Raw genomic sequence first — 24,391 nt, forward strand, 5'->3', positions numbered from 1 at the left:
ATATGCCACACATCAAGGGCCGTATTCTGAAAAGGAACTTGAGCACCCAGTCGGACTTGACTTGGACGTGAGTTGGACTTCGGTGTAAAATGGGTATTCAGAGACCAAACTCGAGTTTCGAGTTCGAGAAGAGCTCAAGTTCAGCTTGAGGGGCTTCAAGTACGACCTGGAGTTGGCTTGGTATTCAAATACGCACGAAGTAGGAAATTAAGATACGAATTTTGCCATTTCGAGTTGGAACCTCGAGTCTGGTCAAGGGCTGCTTCGACATCGTACTTGGGTATGGCCAAATCGCATTGTAGTGTTCGGTGAGTTGTGGCCAGGCAGATAGCATTGAAAATGGATGTGTTATATGTCGCAGAAGTTGCGGAAATTATCAGACGGCATACCGGACCTCGTAGATACTTGAAAGATCAACAAAATCCACTTGAGATTTTGACCGATGTACAGTTTGTTGATCGTTACAGACTCACAAAAGACGGCGTAGTAAACTTCATGGCTTTTTTACACGAAGATCTAGCGAAAGTCAACAATAGGGGTTCGCCGCTACCGCCACTATTGAAATTCACCGTCGTGCTCCGTTTTTACGCAACTGGGTGCTTTCAGGTTGTATCGGGAGACCTTGAAGGAGTTTCCCAGCCAACTGTTAGTAGACTGGTGAAGGAGGTTAGCAGAATCATTGCAATAAAACATGATGACTTCATAAAATTTCCCACCAACCCACAAGATGTTCGAACGCAGGCGATCAAGTTCTATCAGAAATCTGGATTTCCAGGCGTAGTTGGCGCGCTGGACTGCACTCATATAAAAATTCAGTCTCCTGGAGGTCAGCACGCTGAACTGTTCAGAAACCGTAAGGGTTATTTCTCCATTAACGTTCAAGCGGTGTGTGACGCGGACATGCTACTCACGGATGTTGTCGCGCGCTGGAGAGGTTCAGTTCACGATGCTAGAATTTTTGACAACAGCTCTTTGCGGGAAAAGTTTGAAAACAGCACATATACAAATATGCTGGTGGCGGACAACGGTTACGGATGTAAGCCTTACGTTATGACGCCGTTTCTGACACCACGATGTGTTGCTGAGCAAAGATTCAATAAATCACTGATAAAATCTAGGATCACTATAGAACGCACTTTTGGTGTTTGGAAAAGGGTCTTTCCTTGCCTTTCTTTTGGACTACGCACCAAGATTGATACCACAATGACAATCATTATTGCGACTGCTGTGCTGTACAACTTTGCAAGGCAACAAAGGTAAAAGTGAATGCAATACATTAGTAAATAACTCAGACAACATATTTCAAAACGAAATCATTTATTTAGAATCATCACTGACGACTATTATGCAGAGATACAGGATAACAATATTTCAACAATTATGGTAGGACCTCAAGCTCAAGGCAACAATGTCGCTGGCTTAGATAAAAGGAGGCAGATTGTGCAGAGCCATTTTACCCGTTGAATACTGAAATTATGGAACGGTTGAAGGTCCAAATACCAAAAAAAACAAAAATTTAGGCTTATTCATGTGATTTCTAAACGCAAACATATGTAAACAGTCAACATTGAATTCAAATAAATGTCCAATTTTACAATGCAATAATGTTTTAGAATTTTAGATGCTACACTGAGAAGACAAAAATCAGAATAATGTATGAGATCAGGGGTTCCCAAAGTTAATTGACCATGGGCCGCAATTATAAGGATAGTTGCGGACCAGAAATAGCAAAAAGGAAGCGAAAGCACGGCCGGGGTTAAGGGCGCACTTAAGCGCCCTGAGAAAAATTTAAAAAATAGGCTGTAAGTTTAATTTTAGATACGCCTAGACAAATCGCATAAGTGATATTTTTAAAGAAATGAGAACACTGCCAGTGTCTTTTTTCAGTGTCGCAAGAAGGTAAAAACATAAGTGTTAAACATATTAGTATCTATTTACGATTAAAGTTTTAACTGTTAAACTATTATGCGGGCCGTAACTCTCCCCCAGGCCACGGTTTGGGAACCCCTGTTCTAGATGCTACGTAGGGAACACAAAAATCACCTAGCTCCTGTCCTATTAAAGCACTACTTTTCAGAGATTTCAGAACGGTAAGCTGCCATCTTTGCCGAATGTTCCTCTTTTAAATAACGTATCTGCAGCTCTAGCTTTCTAACTTTCAAATCATGTTGTATCTTCTGGCTCTCTAATAAAAAGCTTTCCAGATCAATACTCGAACGCTTTCTGCCCGAATAGGTTTTTGGTTTCTGTTTTTGGCTACGTATATTTACCGCTGGGCTCTGAAGAGACATCAATGTTTGAATGCTTTCTGAATCATCAGCGCTGCTTATGCTGTTGTCTTTGCTTGTACTGTTGTCTAACATATTTTCTATTTCTGGAAATTCTCTACACTCAATCTGAATCACTGTTGGCAGCGTGTTTCCATCAATTTCTAAAATGTCACAGAAAAGTTTATGTGAAAAAAGCAACACAAAAATGAGCTATGGTTAATAACCATTCTGGGAAAATCCGCCGAGGAAATTTTGCCCTATAAGAAAAATCGCTGGATGAAAAAAGAATATACCATAACCCTATCAATCTGTTTTTTTAATCACAAATACTTGTTTTACGGCAAAATGCTATTTTTTCTATGGGACCAAATTTCCTGTGGCGAAATTTCCAGACACGATTAAAATCAAACCAACGGTTCAGGAAATAAGCTAAAAATTCTTCTAGTCAAAGTAATAAAAGAACATGGCCAGTTCAATTCTGCATAATATCAAGCATTAGAGTGTCAAAATCAGTGCAGATGTAGAGTGATAAATCTGCCCTGCAACATACCAGGCATGGTGAAATCTTCCACAGAAAACATGTTTGTGTCACTGTCAACGTCATTGTACAGTGGGTCGAATTGCTCCGGAATCATACCATAAATTCTGTGGGATAATTCATCTGCTATATTCTTAGATGGTCCCCCTCCTGTAGATCGTAGACTCTTCTTCTCTTTAAGCACAGCAACCTTTGCCCTTTTGAAAAGATATAAGATATTTAGATTAGCTTTCAGAATGTGAGTTAGAAATGAAAAAACAAAAGTTTGCATAAGGATATCATGAATAATATTATCGGGTCTAGTGAGGTAAACGCCGTAACTGCTTAAATAACGCCTAATGAAATTGTGATGTGAAATGAACGCCGTTATTGCTTAAATAAAGCCTAACAAAAATGTGATGTGAAATATTAGTGTAAATGATATAAATTATATCCGTATTGTCTAAAAATGTTGACGACTTATCTGCCCCTCATGCGCCAGGTTGTCCACCTTGGCTTCCATTTGTGCCAAGCGTTTAGCGTATTGTGTTCGTGCAAGACTGACTTTTATTTTCAGAAAAATATGAAATTTGGGTTGTATTTTCATACCACATTTTTGTTTGGCGTTATTTAAGCAGTTACAGCATTCATTTTCACACCATATTTGTGTTTGGGAGTATCTAAGCAGTTACGGCGTTTGCCCAAAGAGACGCAAATTATCTGTGCATTCATTCTTGGAATTTTGGTTGTTTTCCTATTTGGCAAAATATTTAAGGTTCAAGATAACAGATCCTTCTCTTATTATTTATCTCAAGTTAGGAACGCTTCGTGAGTTTATTAAAACTTATCTTCTCACTTCCAACAACATAAAAATACAAGAGCTTAAGAAGTACAAATTATCTATCATTAGGTACTCTTTGCGACAGCATATCAAATTACAAGCAATGAATCAGTACACTTTCTTATGTTATGATAAGCAGCCTAGAACCCATGCGTTTCAAAATAATTGACTTACTAAAAGAGAAGGATGATAAAGAGATAATATTGAAATAAGAATATATATATTTCCAAACAATCATTTACTCTCTATATAAAACTGTTTTTACAATCGTGCTATGCAGCATTTTAGACCAGCTATGTTGAGTTACTTTTCTTAGCACCATAAACATATGGAACACAAACCGTGACTTCATATTCATCCAGCATTTCTTCAATTGCTTGGCAGTGTACTTTTTCACATCTGGTAGAGCATTGAAATGATCTGTTATTCCGGCCCATGCATTACTTTTGTTACAAGTTGCATTAATATCGTTTTTCTTGCTTTCAATTATTCTGATTTGGGGTTCAACCAAATTGACAAGATTAATTTTTTCATTATCTGTGAATACAATCCGTGGTACAGTCTGTTTTTCAATAGAATCAGACATTGCTACACACATTAAAATAATCCTGTAAAAATAAACAGTCAAAATAATCCAGTCTGGTCTGAAAGCAAGCATAACTTTGAAATCGCCAAGTGAACCCAATTCGTACGTTAATCGAGCCATACTGGTACCGTACCGTAGGACCTACTATATACTGCAATTATTAGTGAGATGATATTTTACGATTAACAGTAAACGTAACCAGCGCCGTAATACAATACGGTACTACATCTGTACAACGAACGGCTGCGCCATTCAGCGATCCCTTGGAGTCCACGTTTCTCGGTACCTCGCGACCCTTCCCACCAGAGCGCATCATTTTCTCAGCCAATGAGGATCGCGAATTTATGCAGAAGACTCAATGACCCGTAACGTATTTTTGAGTCCAACTTGAAATTTCGTACCACTCGAGTAGGCCTGGAAAACCGTTCTTGAATACCAAATCAGAACTCGAAATCAGCCGAACTTAAGCCGTACTCGAATGAAGCTTTTTTGGAGTCGTACTCGGACCTTGTTTCTGAATACGGGCCCAAGTCTCGTGCGAACAATCGTGACTTTTTTTTATTTCAAGTCAACTACGATTATCCATCACGTGATTACCGCGGCGTTAGTTTTCATCGTTATCATCTGGCAGTCAGGCGCTCGTTTCAAAGGCAGAATTGCGTAGTTTTATTCCAATAGAATAGGACGATTTATTTTTTTGACGAGTGTTTAATAAAAGATAGTTCAACATGAATGCTGTTATTGCTGATTTGCGATGTAAATCAACTCTGTACGTGTAATTCCGTGTCCTGGGGTACCGGTAGTGTGGGTAGACGGATGGTCGCGTATAAACTCTGAAACTAGGTACCGGTACGGTACCGTACCGTACTATACTACGGTACCGGTACTGAATTACGATATATTTACTGAACTGTTCGCTGTTGCAGGCTGGGTACCAGTACGGTACGGTGTGTCTGTGCGTGAGCAACATATCTGAATACAATAGTTTAAAGGATATTTATTACCACTTTTTGATTTTCCTGCATGAGAATGCTGGAATGAGGCATTTCAAATACCTGCAAATGACTACCGTATCGCTTCATATGAGAGCAAAGCGGTAGACTGGTAGAGCAGACGTTTTATCAATATTCTGATATTGAAGTTCTTGCGCTGCATAGGCTATAGGCAAATCTTATCAAAAGAAGGGTCAAAAAGTAAATTTTCACTATCGGTACCGGTATAGGCTGGTACAGGCACTTTCGCTAGTGGACAAAAGTTTGATTCATCAAGAGGCCGAAGACAACCACTATCTGACCGGATTGGTCATGGAGAAGTTATTCATGGATGGGAAGAAGGAATCCTAAAGATGAGCATTGGACAAAAAGAGCAAAGCTGATTTGCAGGTCTGACTCAGCTTATGGTGAATCAGGTTATCCAGGGGTGATCCACCAAATTGCACTCTTCTGTGTGATTTGGAATTACTAAGCATTGGTTAACTGTTCAGATTCCAATGATTCATTTTTGCAACAAATTTTGACTTCAAATATTCTAAGTTGGTCCATGTATCCTCAAAATCATAATATTTGTTACATGACTAGACATTGCAGTCTAAAAATAGGAAATTCAAACATATATCGAATCATATTCACTATCTTATTGTTGTATGCATTTGTTTTCCAGTGATCAGTCATTTGAATTTCAAATCTATTTTCAAAAATCTGCCCTGGGATAGTGGATTTCATTTTCTAAAATATGGTAGACCAGAAAATTCTTAAGATAGGACTCTTTCAATTCTTGATAATTTCAACTTCAGTGCAAGCAGGGCTGGAGAGCTGGTTCGAAATCATATTGGCTCCATCTCACATTATATTCAAACTGTGTTCCCAGCTCAGGCGCTTCATTTTTCTATGTTCAAATGACTCTTTAACATTAAACAAGGATCCACTGAAAGGCACTGAATAGCTTTCCAGTTTGCCTAAGATTTTAACACAGTTTATTATAAACACCACACCATCACAGCACTATTTTTTTTAGTTGGTCCAACAATTTTTATCAGTCATTTAATGTTCGAACAAAGTCTTCATTCAAGCGACCTGTTTATTCTAATCACCATTTTCCTTTACCATTTGCAGTGTTATTCCTACAATCACTTCATTTTCTTGTTACACATAAAATCGATGCTCTTCATCTGTATGACCCCTCTCTAAAATAAACTCATTGTTGTCACTGATATTCATAAATTTATTTATTTAAAGTTATTGCCCGATTCTGTATCGTGTATTTTTGTTTTATTGTGTAATTTGACTGTTTTTTTTTTTAACTTTTTAAGTTATGCCCGTCCTCTGTGTTTTGTGTTTATTCGTTTGTTATTGTTTTTGTTTTGTTTTATACCAGAGCGGTCGAAATAAAATTGATTGATTGATTCAAAGAAAGTCGTACAAACCAAAACAGTCAAAACACATGCTTCTGTGCTTTGAGAATTTAGGAAACGCAAACTAACAAAACCAAAAACTTTCAAAATTTCAAAACAAGAGACTACTTTACTGCCTTCGTGGCAGGCAAAGAAAGTTTTTTGCGCGGCAGCAAGGGCTGCGCAAAATACAAAATATCACAAATTCTGCAATATCTTAATATTACTTTGCATTTACAGAATTTAATGCTGTTTAAATAAAAATGGATAATAGTGATGAAAAGTCAACAAACTCAAGGAAGAAAGACAAAGACTCGCTTTTGCATTTTAAAGTTTCGAGATTCATCATTGAGTCGTCAGCAAAGTTGAAACTGAATTCAGTAACTTTGGCAAGTGCTTGTGTTTTATATCACAGATTTTACCAAGAATGCGAAATAGAAGATTATGATCCCTACACGATCGCTGCAACTGCTATATTTCTTGCAACAAAAATAGAAGAACAACACACCCGACTTCGTGATGTTGTCAACGTTTGTCATCGAACTCTATTCCCGAGTAAACCCTTGTTAGAAATTGGACGGGAACTATATGATTTGAAAGACACAATTGCTAATTGTGAGCTATTGATATTACGAGTTTTAGAATTTAAAGTCACTTGCGATCACCCACATAAATATATCTTACATTATTTAATGTCACTCTCTCAATTTTTCAATAGAAGAGAATGGGAGAGACATACCGTTGCACAAACTGCTTGGGCAATACTTCAGGACTGTTATCATGGGACTATCTGCTTATCGCATAGGCCACAACTCGTTGCTATTAGTTGTATTTATTTAGCGCTACTAACATGTAAAGTTGAAGTTCCGTTGAAACATTCATGTAAAACTCCATGGTGGAAAGTGTTTCATTCAACAGTTTCGAAACATGAAATATCGACTGTGATGGATGAAATAGTAGACTTGTATAATTTGGAAAAACAGTGTTGATGCTGGCAAATGTTGTTTGTACTATAGCATAGGTTCTTAAAGCTCTTAATACGTAGCCTCAGGGCTCCCTGAGAGAAACCTAGAGGCTCTGCGAGCTATTAGTTTACTTATTAAAATACTGACTTGGCTAATCTTGTAAGTGTCCAAAGATGCAATAATGTCATTAATGAAATTTGACAAGAGCAGTGTCAAACAAAATGTGACAACAACGCGGTATTTCAAATATGACATTACCTATTAAACGGTAATTTCCAATAGATAACTTTTATAAATTTTATGTGGACTCTGTTAATAATAGTCAACCTTTTCACAGGCTCCTACACCAAAAGTTTGAGAACCCCTGCATAGCATAGTGTGAGTCCTACTGTTATGATGTTGCCTACCCAAGCGACACCATGTTAAATTTTGACCCATGCCATAAATTGCTAATTAAAGTACAGAATTAAGTGATGTCTATTCTGTCTTATTAGGGATAGACAATGGAAGACCTACCACTATAGGAGAATAGACTCCATCTGCACTCATAGCTTGAGGTAGATCCAAGCCATACAGCTACAGGGAAAGCTTGGTTAGATTTTGATTGGCCAAATTTTGCTTTTACCTGACCCAACATTAATTCGGTATTTTAGTACTGAAATTACCTGAAAACTTTAAATGAATAGACAAAAAATTTGTATAAGTGGATTTCCAGATTTTGTGGATTCTTATTTTTTTTGAAAACAAACAGAAATTCAATTAAATTAAAGTACGAAAAACATTAATTTTGGACACATTCATTTCATTAAATCTATTGTTACATGCAGTCCTATATCTCTGAATGCCAATTTGATATTATGCTTACTGGCACTTTTGTTTTTGTATTAATTCCATCCAAAGCAATATGTCATAGGAATATTATTTGCTGATTTTGGAACTATTTTTAACTTATGTAGTATTATTAGACACAACTAAATCCATACTTGTGATATTTATGTAATTCAAAGAGCTATCTTTATTTATTTAGTGACTTATGCTGAGTGTCTTACTATCCTACCAAGATTGAACTGGTTATTCACTGTAACTCCCAGGCATGGGCCATCTCTGAATCCATTTAAATATGATGTTTATTATGTTGTTAAGCTTTCATTGCAATTTAGCTCAATGTTGCAAGCATTGCAAATATTTGTGTTAGTTTATTATTAATGTGATTAAATTCTGAGTTAGTTTAAGCATTTATAGGTTGTTGTGGCTATGGAAAGTCATGATTTATAATAATATTGTCATGTGGGGAATTTTTATTAGACACAATATATTGTTAGTATATTAGTCATTCATGCTTTGCTCCGAACAAGGCATTGTGCAAATATAAGGGGATACATTCGTTGGATAGTTGTACTTGGTATGTACAATGCTCAGCCACACAGCAATAACAATTGAAAATTTTGCCTGGTTTTATAGTATTAACAATTGTGAGAGTAAATAAATTGAAGTGAGAATAAATTTTATTGTATGATAATTGATAAATGAGAACTACAAGCACAATGAGAATCATTAATAAACAAAGAAAAGGAATTTTCAACTGTTACCACTCAAGAATCGGGGAAATTTTTTTCCCTGTAGATAATGTTTTAAATTGCATTTATATATGTGTTCAGTGTCTTTAATAAGAGAATAATTTTGTTTATTTTCAGTCTAATTCTACCTAGTTTTACTCAATTGTTTGAAAAAACTTGGTAAAATGCCGAAGTGCGTGATAGCAAGTGTTTTAGTCGGAATTGCATTGGTACTGGGTGGTGTCGTTCTTCTTGTTGGTAAATACCCGGAAAAAATTATCGATTCGGAAATCAACAAACAATTAGCAATTTCGCTGAATTCACCAGAATTTGATGACTGGATGACCCCGCCCCCACCTATCTACATGCAGTATTGGATGTTCAATGTAACGAATCCGGATGCCGTAATTGCAGGACAAAGAGCAAATTTGACACAAATTGGACCTTTTACATATCGATTGTACCAGCCGAGATATAACGTCGCTCTATACACGAATAACACTGTCTCCTATCAGTACAATCACACCCTTGTGTTTGTCAAAAATATGTCATGTGCCGACCCCCATAATGTCACAATTACGAATCTAAACGTGCCATTACTCACTATTGCTGGAATGCTGAAGAACATGCATATACCTGCTTTTATTTCTAAAAAAATAATAGAAATATTCAAAGACAGCAAGGTATTTCCGCAACACACAGCCTATGAATTGCTCTTTGGTTACAATGATTCACTGTTAAGCTTCGCCCATATGTTTATTCCTTCATTTCCGGCAAAGTTTGGACTTTTTTACGGTTTCAATAACACAGACGATGGAGTATATCTTGTGAACAGTGGAAGGAAAGACATATCTCTCGTAAATAAAATGGAAAAGTGGAATTTCAAATCCGAATTAGATTATTGGTCCGATAAATATGGCAACATGTTAAACGGTACCGATGGTGTCTTTTTTCATCCTGACATGAAGATAACAGAAACGATCTATGCTTATTCAACAGATATTTGTCGTTCTTTACCGTTTAAATATGAAATGAACACAGATGTTCGAAGTATCTCAACATATCGTTATCATACAACTGCAATGGCATTTGCAAATTCCACTGTTAACCCTGACAATGGAGCGTTTTGCGTTCCGGCTGGAAATTGCATGGGGTCTGGAGTCTTAAATATCAGCGTATGTAAGGATAATGCACCAGTCGTTATTTCCTCTCCTCATTTTTACTTGGGTGATCCTAAATATGTTAACGGAGTTATTGGACTTAAACCGAATAAGACTTATCATGAAACCTACTTGGATATTGAACCTACTACTGGCACTGTATTAAGAGCAAATAAAAGATTACAGGTATGCTGAATTATGCAATGATTAAGTATACTAACGCTTGTTGTGCTGCAGTGCTAATAATTGCGACATTGTCGCTGTATTGACGGGTAAACACTGAACTTTGCCAGTGACGTCAATGATACTGGTTAATTAATTGCATTTAGCAAATAGCAGTTTTGATTACTGTTCTGGCATTCTGAAATGATTTGAGTCAGATACGATTGAAAGTAGTTATGATACTACCCAGGTTTCAAAATTTCCACAAATCACTACCCTATATTGATATACCCTATATTTCGCCTACTTTACATCAAGTTGTGTTCAGGGACTGAAACTTATGAGCAGGGTTTATATTCATTTGGCTAACACAGACACTCCCCGAACTCGTAATAAAATTTTGGCCTAACCCTAACCTGCTACACACACCTTGGAGGTACCAAAAAATTTTGAACGCATGAGCCATTTGAAAAACAACTGTTTTCGACTTATAGTTGACAAAAATTTGGCTGCCATCTCCTGACCCCAGGTTAATTTTGAAAATATTGATTTGTACATATTGACGGTCACGGCCCGTGACCCACAGAAAAACGCTCCATGGGGCCCACAAGAGGGCAGAGGCCTTAGTTTGAGAAGCACTACACCATTTCTCAAGACATTTTTTTCTCTACAGCTCAACATCCAACTTGAAGCTTCAGAATACTCGGATGATCTAAAGAACGTTAGAACAACAACATTTCCGTTTGTGTGGCTGAACGAAAGTGTCACAGTTGATGTGGATTCCGCAAATCATCTAAAACAAGTCCTTATGGTGAAGCAAGTCGTGTTATCCACCCCTTATATTCTGTTTGGCATCAGCGCTCTTATTTTTGTGATTATAATAATCGTAACAATTCACAAAAATAAAAAGAAAGGAACCCCACTTCTCACTAATGTTGATTATGATGAAGATGAGAATTAATTTAATTTGTTAATGTTTCTTTATTTACTCTAATTTGTATAATTATTTTCTGCTTTTTCTCCATTTTGACCCTTACTTTAATAACTAGCTGTTTGCATATGGATAGTGTGTCATTAACGAAAAAAAATTTTTCTCTAATTTTAAACATGTACATGTATTATACTCTTGAAACTGGCCCAGTTGTTCCGAATCTTTTCTATATATTCCTCTCTTCAAGCCTATTTTTGTGCTTTTTTGTTTCCGTTATTTGATCAATCTTTAAAGCAGTTCCCAAACTTTTATTGCAGGGTGGCCCCAGGTTGCGCGGGCCACAAAATTATTTTTGCATTGTTCGCGGGCCACAATAGTGCCAAGATTTTTGATTACTCTTCGAATGTGACGCGGGCCACAGATAATGAAGCGGCGGGCCACATGTGGCCCGCGGGCCTGGGTTTGGACCACCTTGTTTTATTGCTATATGATCTTCTCTTTGTCTATTTTATATCTCTATATTCCTCCCTCTCTACACATCGTTTGTTCGATATTTAAAGGATTCTCGCTATTGTTATGTGTAATCACACTCTAGATTTGGCACAGTTTGTATAGTTTATAAAATTATAACATGTCATTGCATATGTATTACAATTCACAATAATTCTGACCAAACAATATTAGTAAATATACACGGAATGCAGCGTAATGTATCTGTATTTTCTCCTCAATTACGATATTACCAGAGGACGAATTCCCGGTTTAAAAATGCTGCTATATAGGTAATGGCCAATTTCTTGTTAACCAAGACATATTGGATTTAATACTTCTTTGTGCGTTATGTTAAATATCAATCCCCACGCAGAATTTTGTTTCATAAAGAAGCTGTCCTGCCAGTACAAAATTTGTCAAAGCGAAGTTTTGAAGCCTTAATTTTTTTTTCGGGGGGGGGGGGGGGGGCATTCTGTTCTGCTGCTCTCCTTGCTACTGGAATATAACAAATTCATTGAGGATATATCCAAAAAATTGTATCATTTCTTTTCATGAACTGCTTTACATCGGCTCATTCATTAACCTACCTAATTTTCTGAAAAATAACATATGTTTATTAGTTAAATTTAACTGATTTTTTGACTGCTTCCTTCTGCTTTGGTGCTGAAAAAAGAAATTTTCAGTCCGGCATTTGGCATCTCAGTAAAATTCTAATAAGAAATAAAAATTCTAACGGCATTGACCACGCTGAAGAATGTGTTGTAGGTTATTTTTGCTTGCGAGTAATCATGATTTTTCCGGCGTATCAAACGGATTTGACTCACATGATGTGTCGGTGCCCTCAGGCATGCACTTGCAACGAAATCCAGACTGGGTAACACTACAGGCCATGTTTTGAAGACGTGTTCCATTATTAGCTCATGCTTGGTTGTGTCGATGTTTTCGTACCATGTTTGTTATTGGCAAGCCTGCAATAAATCTTTGCAACTCACTGTTTTTCTGTAATAGTAATGAAAAGCTGTTTGGTATGATTTTTTTGTTTTTGATTTGTTTTTTAGTTATTTAGCTTCATTGATTATTCCTCTTTCTGGGTTTTTTGTCCTATATATGCAATAAAGAAGTTTTCTTTTTCATTTGTTAAGAGCATAAGTTTTGGTATATCACTCAGCTACTTTTAAGTCGGACCATTTCTGATATAAACCCCATTGTTTTTTCTGATTCATTTCTTTTTTTTTGCTTTTGCAGTTTTTCATGATGTAGTTATTGAGAAAATTTATGACTTCATCGTATTATACTGTTTGTAGCTTGTATATTTAAAAAGTGAAAAATATATTTTATGTTCGTTGTTTCACTGCGGACTGGCGAACTAAATAATATATAGGGTGTCCAAGTCCATTTACAATTTTGTTACGAAGTCAGTTCTCAATATATCTCAACCAGGTTTGTTGTTTTTAATCAGTATTTGTTTAAGTATTTTTACTTCATTTCAATTGGGCCAAAACAATATACGGTATAGATAAATTCCCTTCGCAATTTCAAAATATTTTAAGATTTCATGGACAACCTATTTTCTCAGAATTATATCAGTGTGAGCAATAGATGTCTATGTTGAGCAAATGTGTTACCAAATCTCTGCAGACCTAGCCAATCTACACAGATCACTGGGGATAAGTTCTTGGTCACGGACCACAAAAAATTATCAGATAAACAAAATTTTCACTAATCCCAAATTTCGAATCTGGTTCACGATGTAGAGATGTCAAGAATAATTTATATGTTTGGAACTAGGGCTTGGCATTCCGAATCGAATATTCAAATTGAATAGTAAATTAGTTGAATCGGTTAAGAGCAAAATTTCGAATCTATGCCGTTTTGTTTTTTTCTGCCATTGGTATTCGATACGATTCTGCATTTACCAGGTATTCGAAAATGCCCAGACCTAGTTTGAACACATTGGACATTGTGCAATTTCCATGACAGTTTAGACTAAAATGTTCCATTATATGCTTTTACTATGAAAATGGCTCATCTGTATTTTATTGATTGATAAATTGTTTTTGTTGAAAATATGAAAAAAAAATGGAAAGGTTTTGTTTTGTGAATTTGTTATGTGATCAAAGAAATCAGAATTTCATGCTGAACGTATATAATTGAACAAGACAGCAATGCTCAATTCCAGAGGCGCTAAGGTTGCACATTGGTACTAGCTAAAGTGACTGAGGGGTTGTTAGCATAGAAGTCATATTGGGGGTGTCACAATAGGGCTGACGAAATGCGGTTGTTGTGTGTCGAAATGGGAGTGACGAAATAGGGTCGTCGAGTCAAGTTAGGGGTAGCGAATTACGGTCGGTGCGTGTAAGATTGGGGGTGACAAAATACGGTCGTTGCGTGGTGTCAGGTTAGGGGTGACGAAATACGGTCGAGACGTGTCAGAATGTAGATGGTAAAATATGACAGAACGTGTCAAATTACCGTTAATCTGACAGTAGGGTGCCGGTACGCAATCAGTGACAGCGAGCTGGATGAAATCAAGGATCACTAAAATTTGAAAATGAAATTCGCCGAGTATTTATATGTTTATTGTAGCTATTGAGCCTCTGTTAATTACTATCAACCTAAATAAAGATGCGAGGGTATACCGGTATAGTGACGCCTGGAAATATAGAATTGAATAGAAATTATTTATGAAATCGGCGATGACAAACCTTGAAAATATATTGGAAGTTATGATTCCTGAAATGGTGCATACACCTGGTGTTTTATTGCATGAATGAGGAAACGATCACGGACCAAATTTTCGGAAAAGAGCACGCCGTATTGTAAAAACAGTCAACTCTCAAAGGAACATTCTTCTCTCGGAACTTCGCGCCCTAGATGTAACATTCAATGAAATTCAAAAAGTAAAAAACGGAGGCACAGTTCGGCAACGTATGAAATACATCTGCATATGTATTATCTTGTAGTACAACGTTGCCTGAAATACGTTTGTGTTCGTCGGGAGCTTTAAAACAATATATGAAAAACGAATAACAGAATATTTTACAGTTGAATTTGTTTCAAAAAAATTTCCATGTCCTCAAATAGTGTCAAACAATTCTTTTCCTATTTCTAATATTTTATGTGACCTATTTATGCATAGAAATGACATGAAAAAACATGTTTTATGTCATCGTGCAAAGTGATTATGATTTAATTTAAATTTGACGTACGACTGGGATCACTCTGCATAGAGAGACTAAAATTAACGAAATCTCTCTATGCAGAGGGATCGAGTCGTATGCCAAATTTAAATTAAATCAAAATCAGCTAATTAAATTTAACTTAACATTGTAAATAATTCTTTAAAGTTTTTTTCATTTTTTCGATTATTAATTTGAATAACATTTTTAATGTGAAGGTATGTTTGATCAATGACATTAAACAACATGATGCGCAACTCCGGCATTTTTGGCCGAAGATCGTATCTGATAGCACGCTCCAATGCACATACTTGACGAGACGAAAACGAGCGGATGTGTGCTGCTTTCAAGGCATAGCACAAATGGTGTTCGTGCCTGCTTTGACAGTTGTTGTCGATTTTAATGATATTTTGGAAAGTTGAGGTGAAAAGAAATTGAAAAAAGGTAAGGTAAATACTATTGTTGTATATCACACCCGGGCATCGCACTGTTAAGTACATGTGGGAAAGCCAGCTTTTGTCAAATACTACAAAGTTATTAATTCAGTACGGTACGTAGTTGCCCATTTGCCGAAATTGCATATTTACTCACCCCTTATGGTTTCAAATTGTTCATGCACCTCCATTTAGATTTTTTTTTAATCAGTGAGGATATATACTCATTGCTGTAACATACTATTGCTCATTCACTTTTATTTGCGTATCGAATCAAAGGGTTAACAAGTTCACCTAACATTCACTCATACCGGACGATATTGTATAGTCTGATCTCTCAAGTATTTGGAGCCACGAATGCTTGTAATTTTCTGACTAAACCCTTTTATTAGTTGGTTTATATACCAAATTCAGTAAAACATTTTTTACATAAAACATGAGATATTGGATTCATTAGCTTTTCCATTCTAAATCATATAGACTGCTTTATTTATTCTTAACGAAAATTAATAAATCTCCTCTCTTTCTTCAGATGTAAAAGTTGTGGACGAACCTGTCTAAGCATTGTGAGACTCCTGCAGCACAAGAAGCAATAGCAAAAATACTAAGTATATCAATCAAGAAATTAAGCCGACATAAAGCAAAACTTTCAACTATTCGTCTAACCTCAATTTCCTATTATTTATTCACAGGACAACTGTAGCAGAGGGGAGATATCAGAAGTCTGGCGACATATCATTGACAGTGTGATTCCAAGAAATATAATCAGAGTACTCCATAAATGTTTGCAATAGAAGAACAACCTATGGAGTCATGCAAAGACATCTGACCCTCCGGCAGAGTTGTGGATGGCCCCCATATCCTGCAGGGCTTGAGGAAAATAACTAAAAATTCCAAAGCGTAAGATTCCATAAACGGTCTTATTTGTAAAATGGCACAAAACACGCCAGACATACTTAAACAGCTTTGGAAAATGAGGATTACGGGTCACTCACTACACCTGTGTTATATTTGGTTCATCAACTTTTGGTAGTACTATAGAAGAAATTCAGGAAAGGGTATAATCATGATTCACGATAAAATACAAACCTTTTAAAGTAAAATTGATTATTCACACAGAAAACAATTTACTGAAAGTAGTTTTGGAAAATTATTTTTTTTTGTTCACATTTTGACCCAATAAAGAATATACATCAAGCTAGCAAAAGAATACTTGTATAAAACACTTGAGTGAATAAATTAAACGCAAGTACATGAAGAAGGTGGCATTTTCGAAGAAAATGGGAGTTGCAATATTTCTGCATTTCACGAAATTCTGAAGCAAAGAAAAATTCTGTTTAATTTGTCATATTTCCATCAGTACAATGAAAAAACACAATAAGCTCAGCAGTCAATATGACAAATTAGAAGAGCAACTTCGAACAGAAAATTTCCATGTGTTTGTATATTAATATAATTATACAACGACTTAGTTACTAAAAATCAATATCAATATTAATTCAAGCAATCCTATGCCACGCAATGTGGCGCGAAATGTCTTGTCGAAAAAATCTGTCATTTGTTTTTTTACTGATCTATACATGAAATGATAAAAGTAACTTTTTTTGCATTACTGGAATTATTTAAACATTCGCAAAGATCCAGATTAACCCATGATCATGTGACCTCGTGAGTTAGAGTTGGTACTATAAAATCATTTCAGCCTGACCTTAGTATGCTGGTGACACATAAAAGATGCCAAACGTCAGGACAAATGTAATTAAAAAAACATTGAGTTTATACTGTAGTATTTTTGTCAATTTTAGGTCCATATATTTAGATTAAGTGTATGTAATATTCTTTCCTTATCCAAAGCTTGTTTAAAAATTTTGATGGTTGTACATGGAATTTTATGATTTTTTGTAAAAAATACAGTAACTTGCAATAATAGTGGAATGCAAATATTAATATGTAATTGCATTCGAAATTAAAGAAAATAATAAAAATCCAACTGTTTAGTTGCATCACAATATATGTCACAAACTGAAACAATCTTTCAACTATACATTATCAAAAACTGTTTGCGGCCCTTTTTACAATTTTCAAAATGCAATGCAGCTCTCGAAAACCCATGAGTTTGACACCACTGATCTAGACTAGACGAATAAATTTGTCTTCTAAAATCGGAGGAAGGCAAAACATATAGGTAGTTCCCATTCACACAAGTCTTTCAAGAGGACTTGCTCGAGCCAAACTAAATGAGCATCGTCAGTTGATCGGTAAGGCTGAAAGTTGATTTAGCCCTGCAACCTCCTGCATCGAAAATAATATTAATTAGTGAGCTATGAGCTAAATTTAGACACAAACCTATCTACGGGGCATTATGTACCAGAAATGTTACCTACGATTAACTGAATATGTAATATGTCTAATAAATTCACCTACTAAAGCAAGTTCGATAGGTGCAAACTTTGTGTTATGGAATTGTACCACAGCACCGAAAAAGAAGTACAAACAGTTTTGCTGTTTTGTATGACACCCTCTTTAAATGAAATTTCAATGTTTAAGCGCAAACATTAAAATTACGAACTCTGAACTTTGTCATTATCTGCAAAATGTTCCACACAAATCTTTACGCTATCGCGTTTGTAATCTTCTCTGATAAAAAAAAACGTTTATGATGTCCAGAATTACTCTTCGCAGCTTGTCTGCAATTCCAGCTTTCCAAGTGAGCAAAACTTCTTAGATATAAGGATTATTTTTTTTCGTTACAGGCGCAAATAGGAAGGTACTACACGTAAAGAAAACGCCGAGTAGCAAAAGCGAGCGGAAAACGGTCGCGAAAGGCGACGAGAAATATGTGCATTGGAGCGTATCATGAAATACAATCTTTCGCCTGTAGCCTTATGGAGTGACGTCAGAGTTGCCTATCATGTTGTTTAATGTCATTGGTTTGATATATTATTACGTTTTGCTCTTCAAGTCTTGAACATCTCGAAATAGTAACAGATTTCTCACATTCAAAGTACAGAGTTTATTTGTTTTGTCAAACAGAAAACAATAACACGACAAAATATAATTGTATAAGCAACAAATTCTCGGTATAGACTGTATAACAACTGGTATCAATACTATCATGTCGATATCGAGATCAGTTACCAGTACCACTCAATATTTATAACGTGAATAACAAGAGCTTTAAATGTGATAAGACATCTAGGATGTGATATTGTATGTTTGTCTGAGACCATCAATAACTTTCAATGGAATAATAATTTAGTTGACAAGCGTTTGGGATGCTCTAAGCATTAACTAAATATACCTAGATATAAATTCAGACAAATTATTTGCTTGATCAATTATGATATTAACGAATTTGACATTTTTGATTAATGACTAAAATAGGAAGAGAAGGTTTTCATGTGAGTGTGTGGCATTGGTTTCTTTAAAATATGTAAATGGTGAATGACTCAAAGTAACGGTTATATAGGGGCATTGAAACGTCACTGCAATAGTCAAGTTGTTCGAGTGTTAAAGTTCGGACCAACAAAGCAGGTATAAAAAAGCAATCATATCAAAATTGAGCTTAAATGTTTTCGTATGAATAAGGTCTACAAGCATCATGTAAAATATCAGGAAGAATACTCATGTTAGAATGTAATTTACACTGTTTTTTCATTATTTTAGTTTAAGAACCGAATTCTATGAGAATGTCTTTAACTACGTGATAACTTGATGTCGGACTCAGACTCGAATCGAAGCTTGGATGATCTCGACTTGATTCGTGGTTTGATAATTACCAAACAGTGAACTGCGCGGTATGGGTGAGATATCATACTGATACTTGGTGAAACGCATGTCTGTGACGTGTGTGCATAGTGACACGAGGGGTAAAGACTGCCAGAGAAATTCCAAGGGTATGTCATTTTTTGCGTCCGGAAAGAATAATTTCAATAAAAAGTGACTAAGAATCAACAAAATATTAAATGATGTTGGGTTAAAGGACATATAGGGTGTAAGGACATATAGGTTTAAAATTGCAGAGGGAATTTACCAATGCCATTTAGAGATTTTGTCTTCGCAGATGTATAAAATACTTGAACAATTACTGATTAACAAACAACAAACCAGGTTAAGATATATTAAGAACTGACTTCATAACAAAATTGCAATGGACACCCTGTATTGTTTCAATAGTTATGAGAAAAGCAAAAAATATTGTTGCGTTAAAGTGTCATTTTTGTATTATGTGTACCTACTCAATTACAAACATGAAGTGAAGTTCTGTAGAGTGTAGACCATGTCAACAGACGTCGCGTAAGATCAATTCCGATTATAATTACCCAAAAGAATGAAGCTCCGTAAACGTCACTAATGCCCTATTATGACTCCTCGAACATGTTTAGTCGAGACTGGGCTTTTAACAAAACACAAATAGACTAACAACAAATAAATAGTTGTCTTGATAAAGTTTCCATGGAATGTGGTTTAATCAGACAATCTTCTCAGTCACATCCCGAATAAATCTACGTTCTTTATTTTCAGTAGTAAACAACAATCATTGGTCACTGATTAGAGTGAGATAGAGATTACAGTATCTTTGTTTCTTTATTAAAAATGACAGCTTCCTCCCCTTGTGTTTCTCTTTGATACTGCTCATTTTTTTCTCTTTTGACCTTAAAAAAATATTTGGCGCGCGTGCCGCATTTCGGCTCAGGGCGTGGTAGTGTGAGGTCGTTTCTGCGCTGGTCTGAGCTAGGTAAATTCACAGTTTAAGGCAGGGAAGGTCGAGATATAACTAGGTCAACTAATTATTCCCATTCTTCATGCATATATAAGCTATAACTTGAATTGTATAAATAATAATCTATTCCGATACAATTGGGTAGCGCCTTTTTTCAGCCATATGCAGAATTTGAGTGTTATATGACGAATATAGATTTCAGCATTGAGTTCTTGTTTCATTTCTTATATACCTTTCGAGTGTATTTATTTACGTGTTTTGCAACGTTTTTCTTTATGCATCAAGTCTTGTTTTATGATAATTTTTTTTGTGAGTTGTAATCCGCGACAACGTGCTGTTTATAATTTTTCTACTTTGCACAAGAACTTTGTATCATCGCTAAAAAGTATCATCGCTAAAAAGTAAGCCATAACTATAATTTTCAAATTTCAGGCTTAAAAAAAAAGAAGAAAAATCTACCAATATAATATGATATTGGCATGATTGATGGTGGAGTGACGGACTGATTGATGTAGGCAGAAAGGTAACTGATCTAAAGTAGTTTATCAGTTTTATCATAACTTGATTATAAGGTAAAGGCCTTTTAATTTTAATCTAATTACAGGGCTTTGCGAAGAAGGAAGATATTGTTACTGCTGGTGGTCGAGTGGCGATTGGTCGATGTAAATGGAAAGGTAAGTAGTTCTAAGAATGTTACAAAATCCAAAGCTTTTATCACAACTTCATTATAGAGCAAAGGTTTTATAATTTTTACCTTAATTACAGGTTTTTGCGAAGAAGGAAGATATTGTTACTGCTAGAGGACTAGTGGCGATCGGTCGATGTAAATGGAAAGGTAGGTATGTTACAAAATTTAAGGTTTTTATCACAACTTGATTATAGAGCGAAGGTTTTATAATTTCCACTTTAATTACAGGTTTTTCTGACGCTATGAAGATATTGTCGATGTAAATAGAAAGTTAGGTGGTTGGTCTAAACATGTTGCAAAATCTAAGGTTTTTATCACAACATTTTATAATTCCCAATTCAATTACAGGTAGAAGATATTGTTACTGCTGGTGACAAGGTGGCAATTGACCGATGTAAATGGACAGGTGGGTCTGCTTCATTTTTTATGAACAATATACTTTACTCAAAAGGAAAAGGCGTATACGTAAAACATAATTTCCTAAATTGTTGGTTCGTGTTGTTTGTACAGTGTAAACATTCGAATATTGAAAGCGCTTTTTTACAATAAAACTTTCATTTTCGCTTTTCCACGAGTTTTCCTCTTTTTATATGAACAATTGTGATCATAATTTGTTCTACATAAACACACGTATGATACCTAATAAGTTCTGATATTGCTGTTATGCTAATGTAGTTGTGTACATCTCTGTTAACTTTTTACATCACAATATTGTTGCGTATTACAATTGTAAAGGTTGGAGAATAATGCTATACTGCTATAATCTTTACGCTACTGACCTAAAACTTGCCTTCCGTCTTAAACCACAATATTCTTACACCAAATGCTTTTATATAGCAGGCATACGAATGCGAAATGAGATTTTGAAGAAACAAGAGAGCAATGCACAATATGGAGACTGAGTCGGAACGAAATATTTCACCCGTATATTCTCCAAAAATCATACCTTGGTCTCGAGATAGCTGTAGTTTGTAATTTTTTTTTCGATTTATCTATTCAACTGCGTTTTGGGTCGTGCCGAACTGACATTAACTGCTAAAGCTGGGCTTTTTTAAATACTTGCTAATTTCATCATTCAGTCAGTTCGCGCCGAGTTGTCACCGACAATGAGAATCATGTTTTATCAATAACTCAACTAGTCACTGGGAAGAAAATAGTCGCCTGTCCATCCCTAATAACAGCACACTACGTCAAATGGCCACAGATCCATCCCACTGCGTGTTGGGTCGTTCTAAACGGCGCTCCCGAAGTATGTGCACCAAGATGGCGCACAACTGATAACCCTAACCTGGTACACATATAATGTTCAGGTTGTGCGCCATCTTGGTGCACATACTTCGGGAGCACCTGCTAAGCAGGCATTAAATAATAAAGCCGGGAATACCTGATAACTTAATAATCGAATCTTGATTACTAGGAAGATATTTAAATTTCCTATTTAAACGTGATTGTATGCAAATTTTTATTTTAATGAGTCCTCAAGGCATATAAATTACCGAGAACATAGAATCCATCACTCAGTCAGTTCGCTAAGTCGTCACTCACAAATAAGAATCGTGTGTCATCAATAACTCACTGGGAAGAAAACAGCCGTGTGTCCGTCCCTCATGACAGCGTACTTCGTCAAATAGCTACAAATATGTAAGTAGCTGTTATTCTTGTGAAAAAATCTGCATTTAACTTATCATTCAAATTCTGACTGGAAAAGCGAATCAAGGCGATCTCAAAATTACAAATCTGGATAAAGTAAGTAATTGTTCCATTTCTTCTTATAAAGGCGTGAAATATAGTAAAAAAAATTATTCAACCAATTACTTTATCGATATCTTTAATATCCAACTTCAACTGCAGTTTAGAATTTTAGTATATTCGCCTAGTTATAATTTGTTATCCCCAAATAGTTTTTCAAATTGGGTATAAGGGGCACCTTTATCGGCACCATTACATACCTTTTAAGGCAGGGGTTGGCAACCTACAGTAATATAATCCGGCCTGCAAATGGGATAAAAATAGGTTTTTTGAGGTGCAATGCAATTAGGAAATAAATCTATATTCTATTCGATAGATGTATCACTGCTTGATTTTTATTATAAAGTATCATCCGTTCGGTTTTCAACTTTCTGAAAATATGTGCGTCTTGCCAATGACTTGCGACCCCTGTGTCCTTTGTCCCACGAGCGACAAAAGGTTGCCGACCACTGCTTTAAGGTTATAGAATCAATTTGCGGAGGTATTTCGAATGCTGTAAATTTTCGATGTTATCGAATCGCAAGTGATGCTTTTTAAATTCAATCCCAAGCATATGGGTGTTTTACTCGTGATTTTAATTGCAGATTATGGAATTGGGGGTAGCAATATAGTCCAGAAGTTATATTTTAATTAAAATCAGGGCGGTTTGTGAATTATTTTTTCCAACGCTGTTAAACTAGTTTTATATATTTCAGGTTCGAACTGGGCGGAAGCAAAAGACGATTAATCTCACGTGAAGCAGACGTAGATTGACAGTTTTTTCTGGATATAGTGTTTTAGAATTGTACCAATCGCATTTTCCATTTTATTTTAATAAGTCCTGTATCCGGGTTTTAGAGGTCAGCGCTTCCTTAGCCCCCCCTTTCCAGATCGTGGGTCATGATGGGTATTGATTGGTTAGGGACACTGAGATTTCTTGCTGCCATCTAATAACCAATTATGCTCGTAGACTGCTATCATAGATATAAACGCGAGATTTATTCGAATCTTGAAAGTTAGTAAGGTTCCTGTACTTTCACACAAATTCCGTCGTTCTGTGTCTAGAATCTTCAGTGTTTGTTGAAGTTTTATTCCTTTTTGTTATTTAATGGATATAAATAAATATAACCGACGAGAAAATATCTCCATGCTTGCTCTGAGGCTGGGATTGGTTTGTCAGGTTTCGGATAGTTGTTCGGGATAAACTAGCAATCATCAGAATGTACAAAAGGGGGTGTGCATCATGCGTATGACGTCACTAGGTTGTGACGTCACCCTAGCGATCAGCGGTATTTTGGGGCAGGCCGGCGGTGGATCCGAGCCGAAACGACGCGATTTAATTTTATGTGCGGCCGACCATTGGCCGTAGATAAATCGAGTATATTTTCCGAAATTTATCCATAATCATGCCTGATCATGCATGATCCGAATATAAATTTCAAAAATCTCCATTTTCCAAGGTCTGACCCTTCGATTTTCTCCATTTTCGTTTATTTAGGGATTTCTATCTTCTTATAAGTCGGAGCTTCCTTCATACTTTATATATCTGCGTAATCCAATTAATGACGACACGAAATTGATACGGGACAGTAAGTTCGCGGGATTCAAACTTTGGTCACCATGAACAAACTAAAGGAATATCAACCGCCTTTACCAACTAGGCCAAGGAGGGACGTGAGAGCGAGATCTGAGTTTTAATATTTATCAATTATCATAAATGAGTTTATAATTTACAAGTCCGTTGAGATGATATATAAATATTAGACCTTA

The 24,391-nt window shown here is 35.9% G+C and overlaps 3 protein-coding genes and 1 long non-coding RNA gene across 4 annotated transcripts; 3 read left to right on the forward strand and 1 right to left on the reverse strand.

The window, feature by feature from the left end:
• Positions 1-1,300: 1,300 nt before the first annotated feature.
• LOC120331564 (uncharacterized) lies at positions 1,301-4,473 on the reverse strand. The gene is made up of 3 exons (XM_078118724.1): positions 3,970-4,473; positions 2,821-3,005; positions 1,301-2,431 (listed from the first exon to the last, which is right to left on the reverse strand). The coding sequence occupies exons 1-3, from the start codon at positions 4,332-4,334 to the stop codon at positions 2,067-2,069; spliced, it is 915 nt and encodes a 304-aa protein (XP_077974850.1). The 5' UTR covers positions 4,335-4,473; the 3' UTR covers positions 1,301-2,066.
• A 621-nt stretch (positions 4,474-5,094) lies between these two features.
• LOC120329424 (cyclin-Q-like) lies at positions 5,095-9,262 on the forward strand. The gene is made up of 2 exons (XM_039396039.2): positions 5,095-5,596; positions 6,844-9,262. Exon 2 carries the CDS (start codon positions 6,867-6,869, stop codon positions 7,590-7,592), a length of 726 nt encoding a protein of 241 aa, XP_039251973.1. The 5' UTR covers positions 5,095-5,596; positions 6,844-6,866; the 3' UTR covers positions 7,593-9,262.
• A 46-nt stretch (positions 9,263-9,308) lies between these two features.
• LOC120329423 (lysosome membrane protein 2-like) lies at positions 9,309-13,956 on the forward strand. Its single transcript, XM_039396038.2, has 2 exons — positions 9,309-10,470; positions 11,120-13,956. Exons 1-2 carry the CDS (start codon positions 9,310-9,312, stop codon positions 11,405-11,407), a joined length of 1,449 nt encoding a protein of 482 aa, XP_039251972.2. The 5' UTR covers position 9,309; the 3' UTR covers positions 11,408-13,956.
• Positions 13,957-20,634: 6,678 nt separating this feature from the next.
• On the forward strand, positions 20,635-22,519 carry LOC120329882 (uncharacterized). Its single transcript, XR_013479672.1, has 5 exons — positions 20,635-20,728; positions 20,810-20,879; positions 20,971-21,040; positions 21,242-21,299; positions 21,731-22,519. It is a non-coding gene; the product is annotated as an uncharacterized LOC120329882 (long non-coding RNA).
• Positions 22,520-24,391: the final 1,872 nt, after the last annotated feature.

The sequence above is a fragment of the Styela clava genome, chromosome 12 (genome assembly GCF_964204865.1).
Source record: "Styela clava chromosome 12, kaStyClav1.hap1.2, whole genome shotgun sequence".
Classification (NCBI taxonomy): Eukaryota; Metazoa; Chordata; class Ascidiacea; order Stolidobranchia; family Styelidae; genus Styela; species Styela clava.

Coding starts and splice junctions, on each gene's coding strand:
- LOC120331564 (XM_078118724.1), bottom strand. CDS start 4,334: ATGGCTCGATTAACGTACGAATTGGGTTCACTTGGCGATTTCAAAGTT. Junction 3,006..3,969: donor TGGATGAATATGAAGTCACG/GTTTGTGTTCCA, acceptor TCTTTTCAAAAG/GGCAAAGGTTGCTGTGCTTA. Junction 2,432..2,820: donor GGAAGATTTCACCATGCCTG/GTATGTTGCAGG, acceptor GTGACATTTTAG/AAATTGATGGAAACACGCTG.
- LOC120329424 (XM_039396039.2), top strand. CDS start 6,867: ATGGATAATAGTGATGAAAAGTCAACAAACTCAAGGAAGAAAGACAAA.
- LOC120329423 (XM_039396038.2), top strand. CDS start 9,310: ATGCCGAAGTGCGTGATAGCAAGTGTTTTAGTCGGAATTGCATTGGTA. Junction 10,471..11,119: donor GAGCAAATAAAAGATTACAG/GTATGCTGAATT, acceptor TTTTCTCTACAG/CTCAACATCCAACTTGAAGC.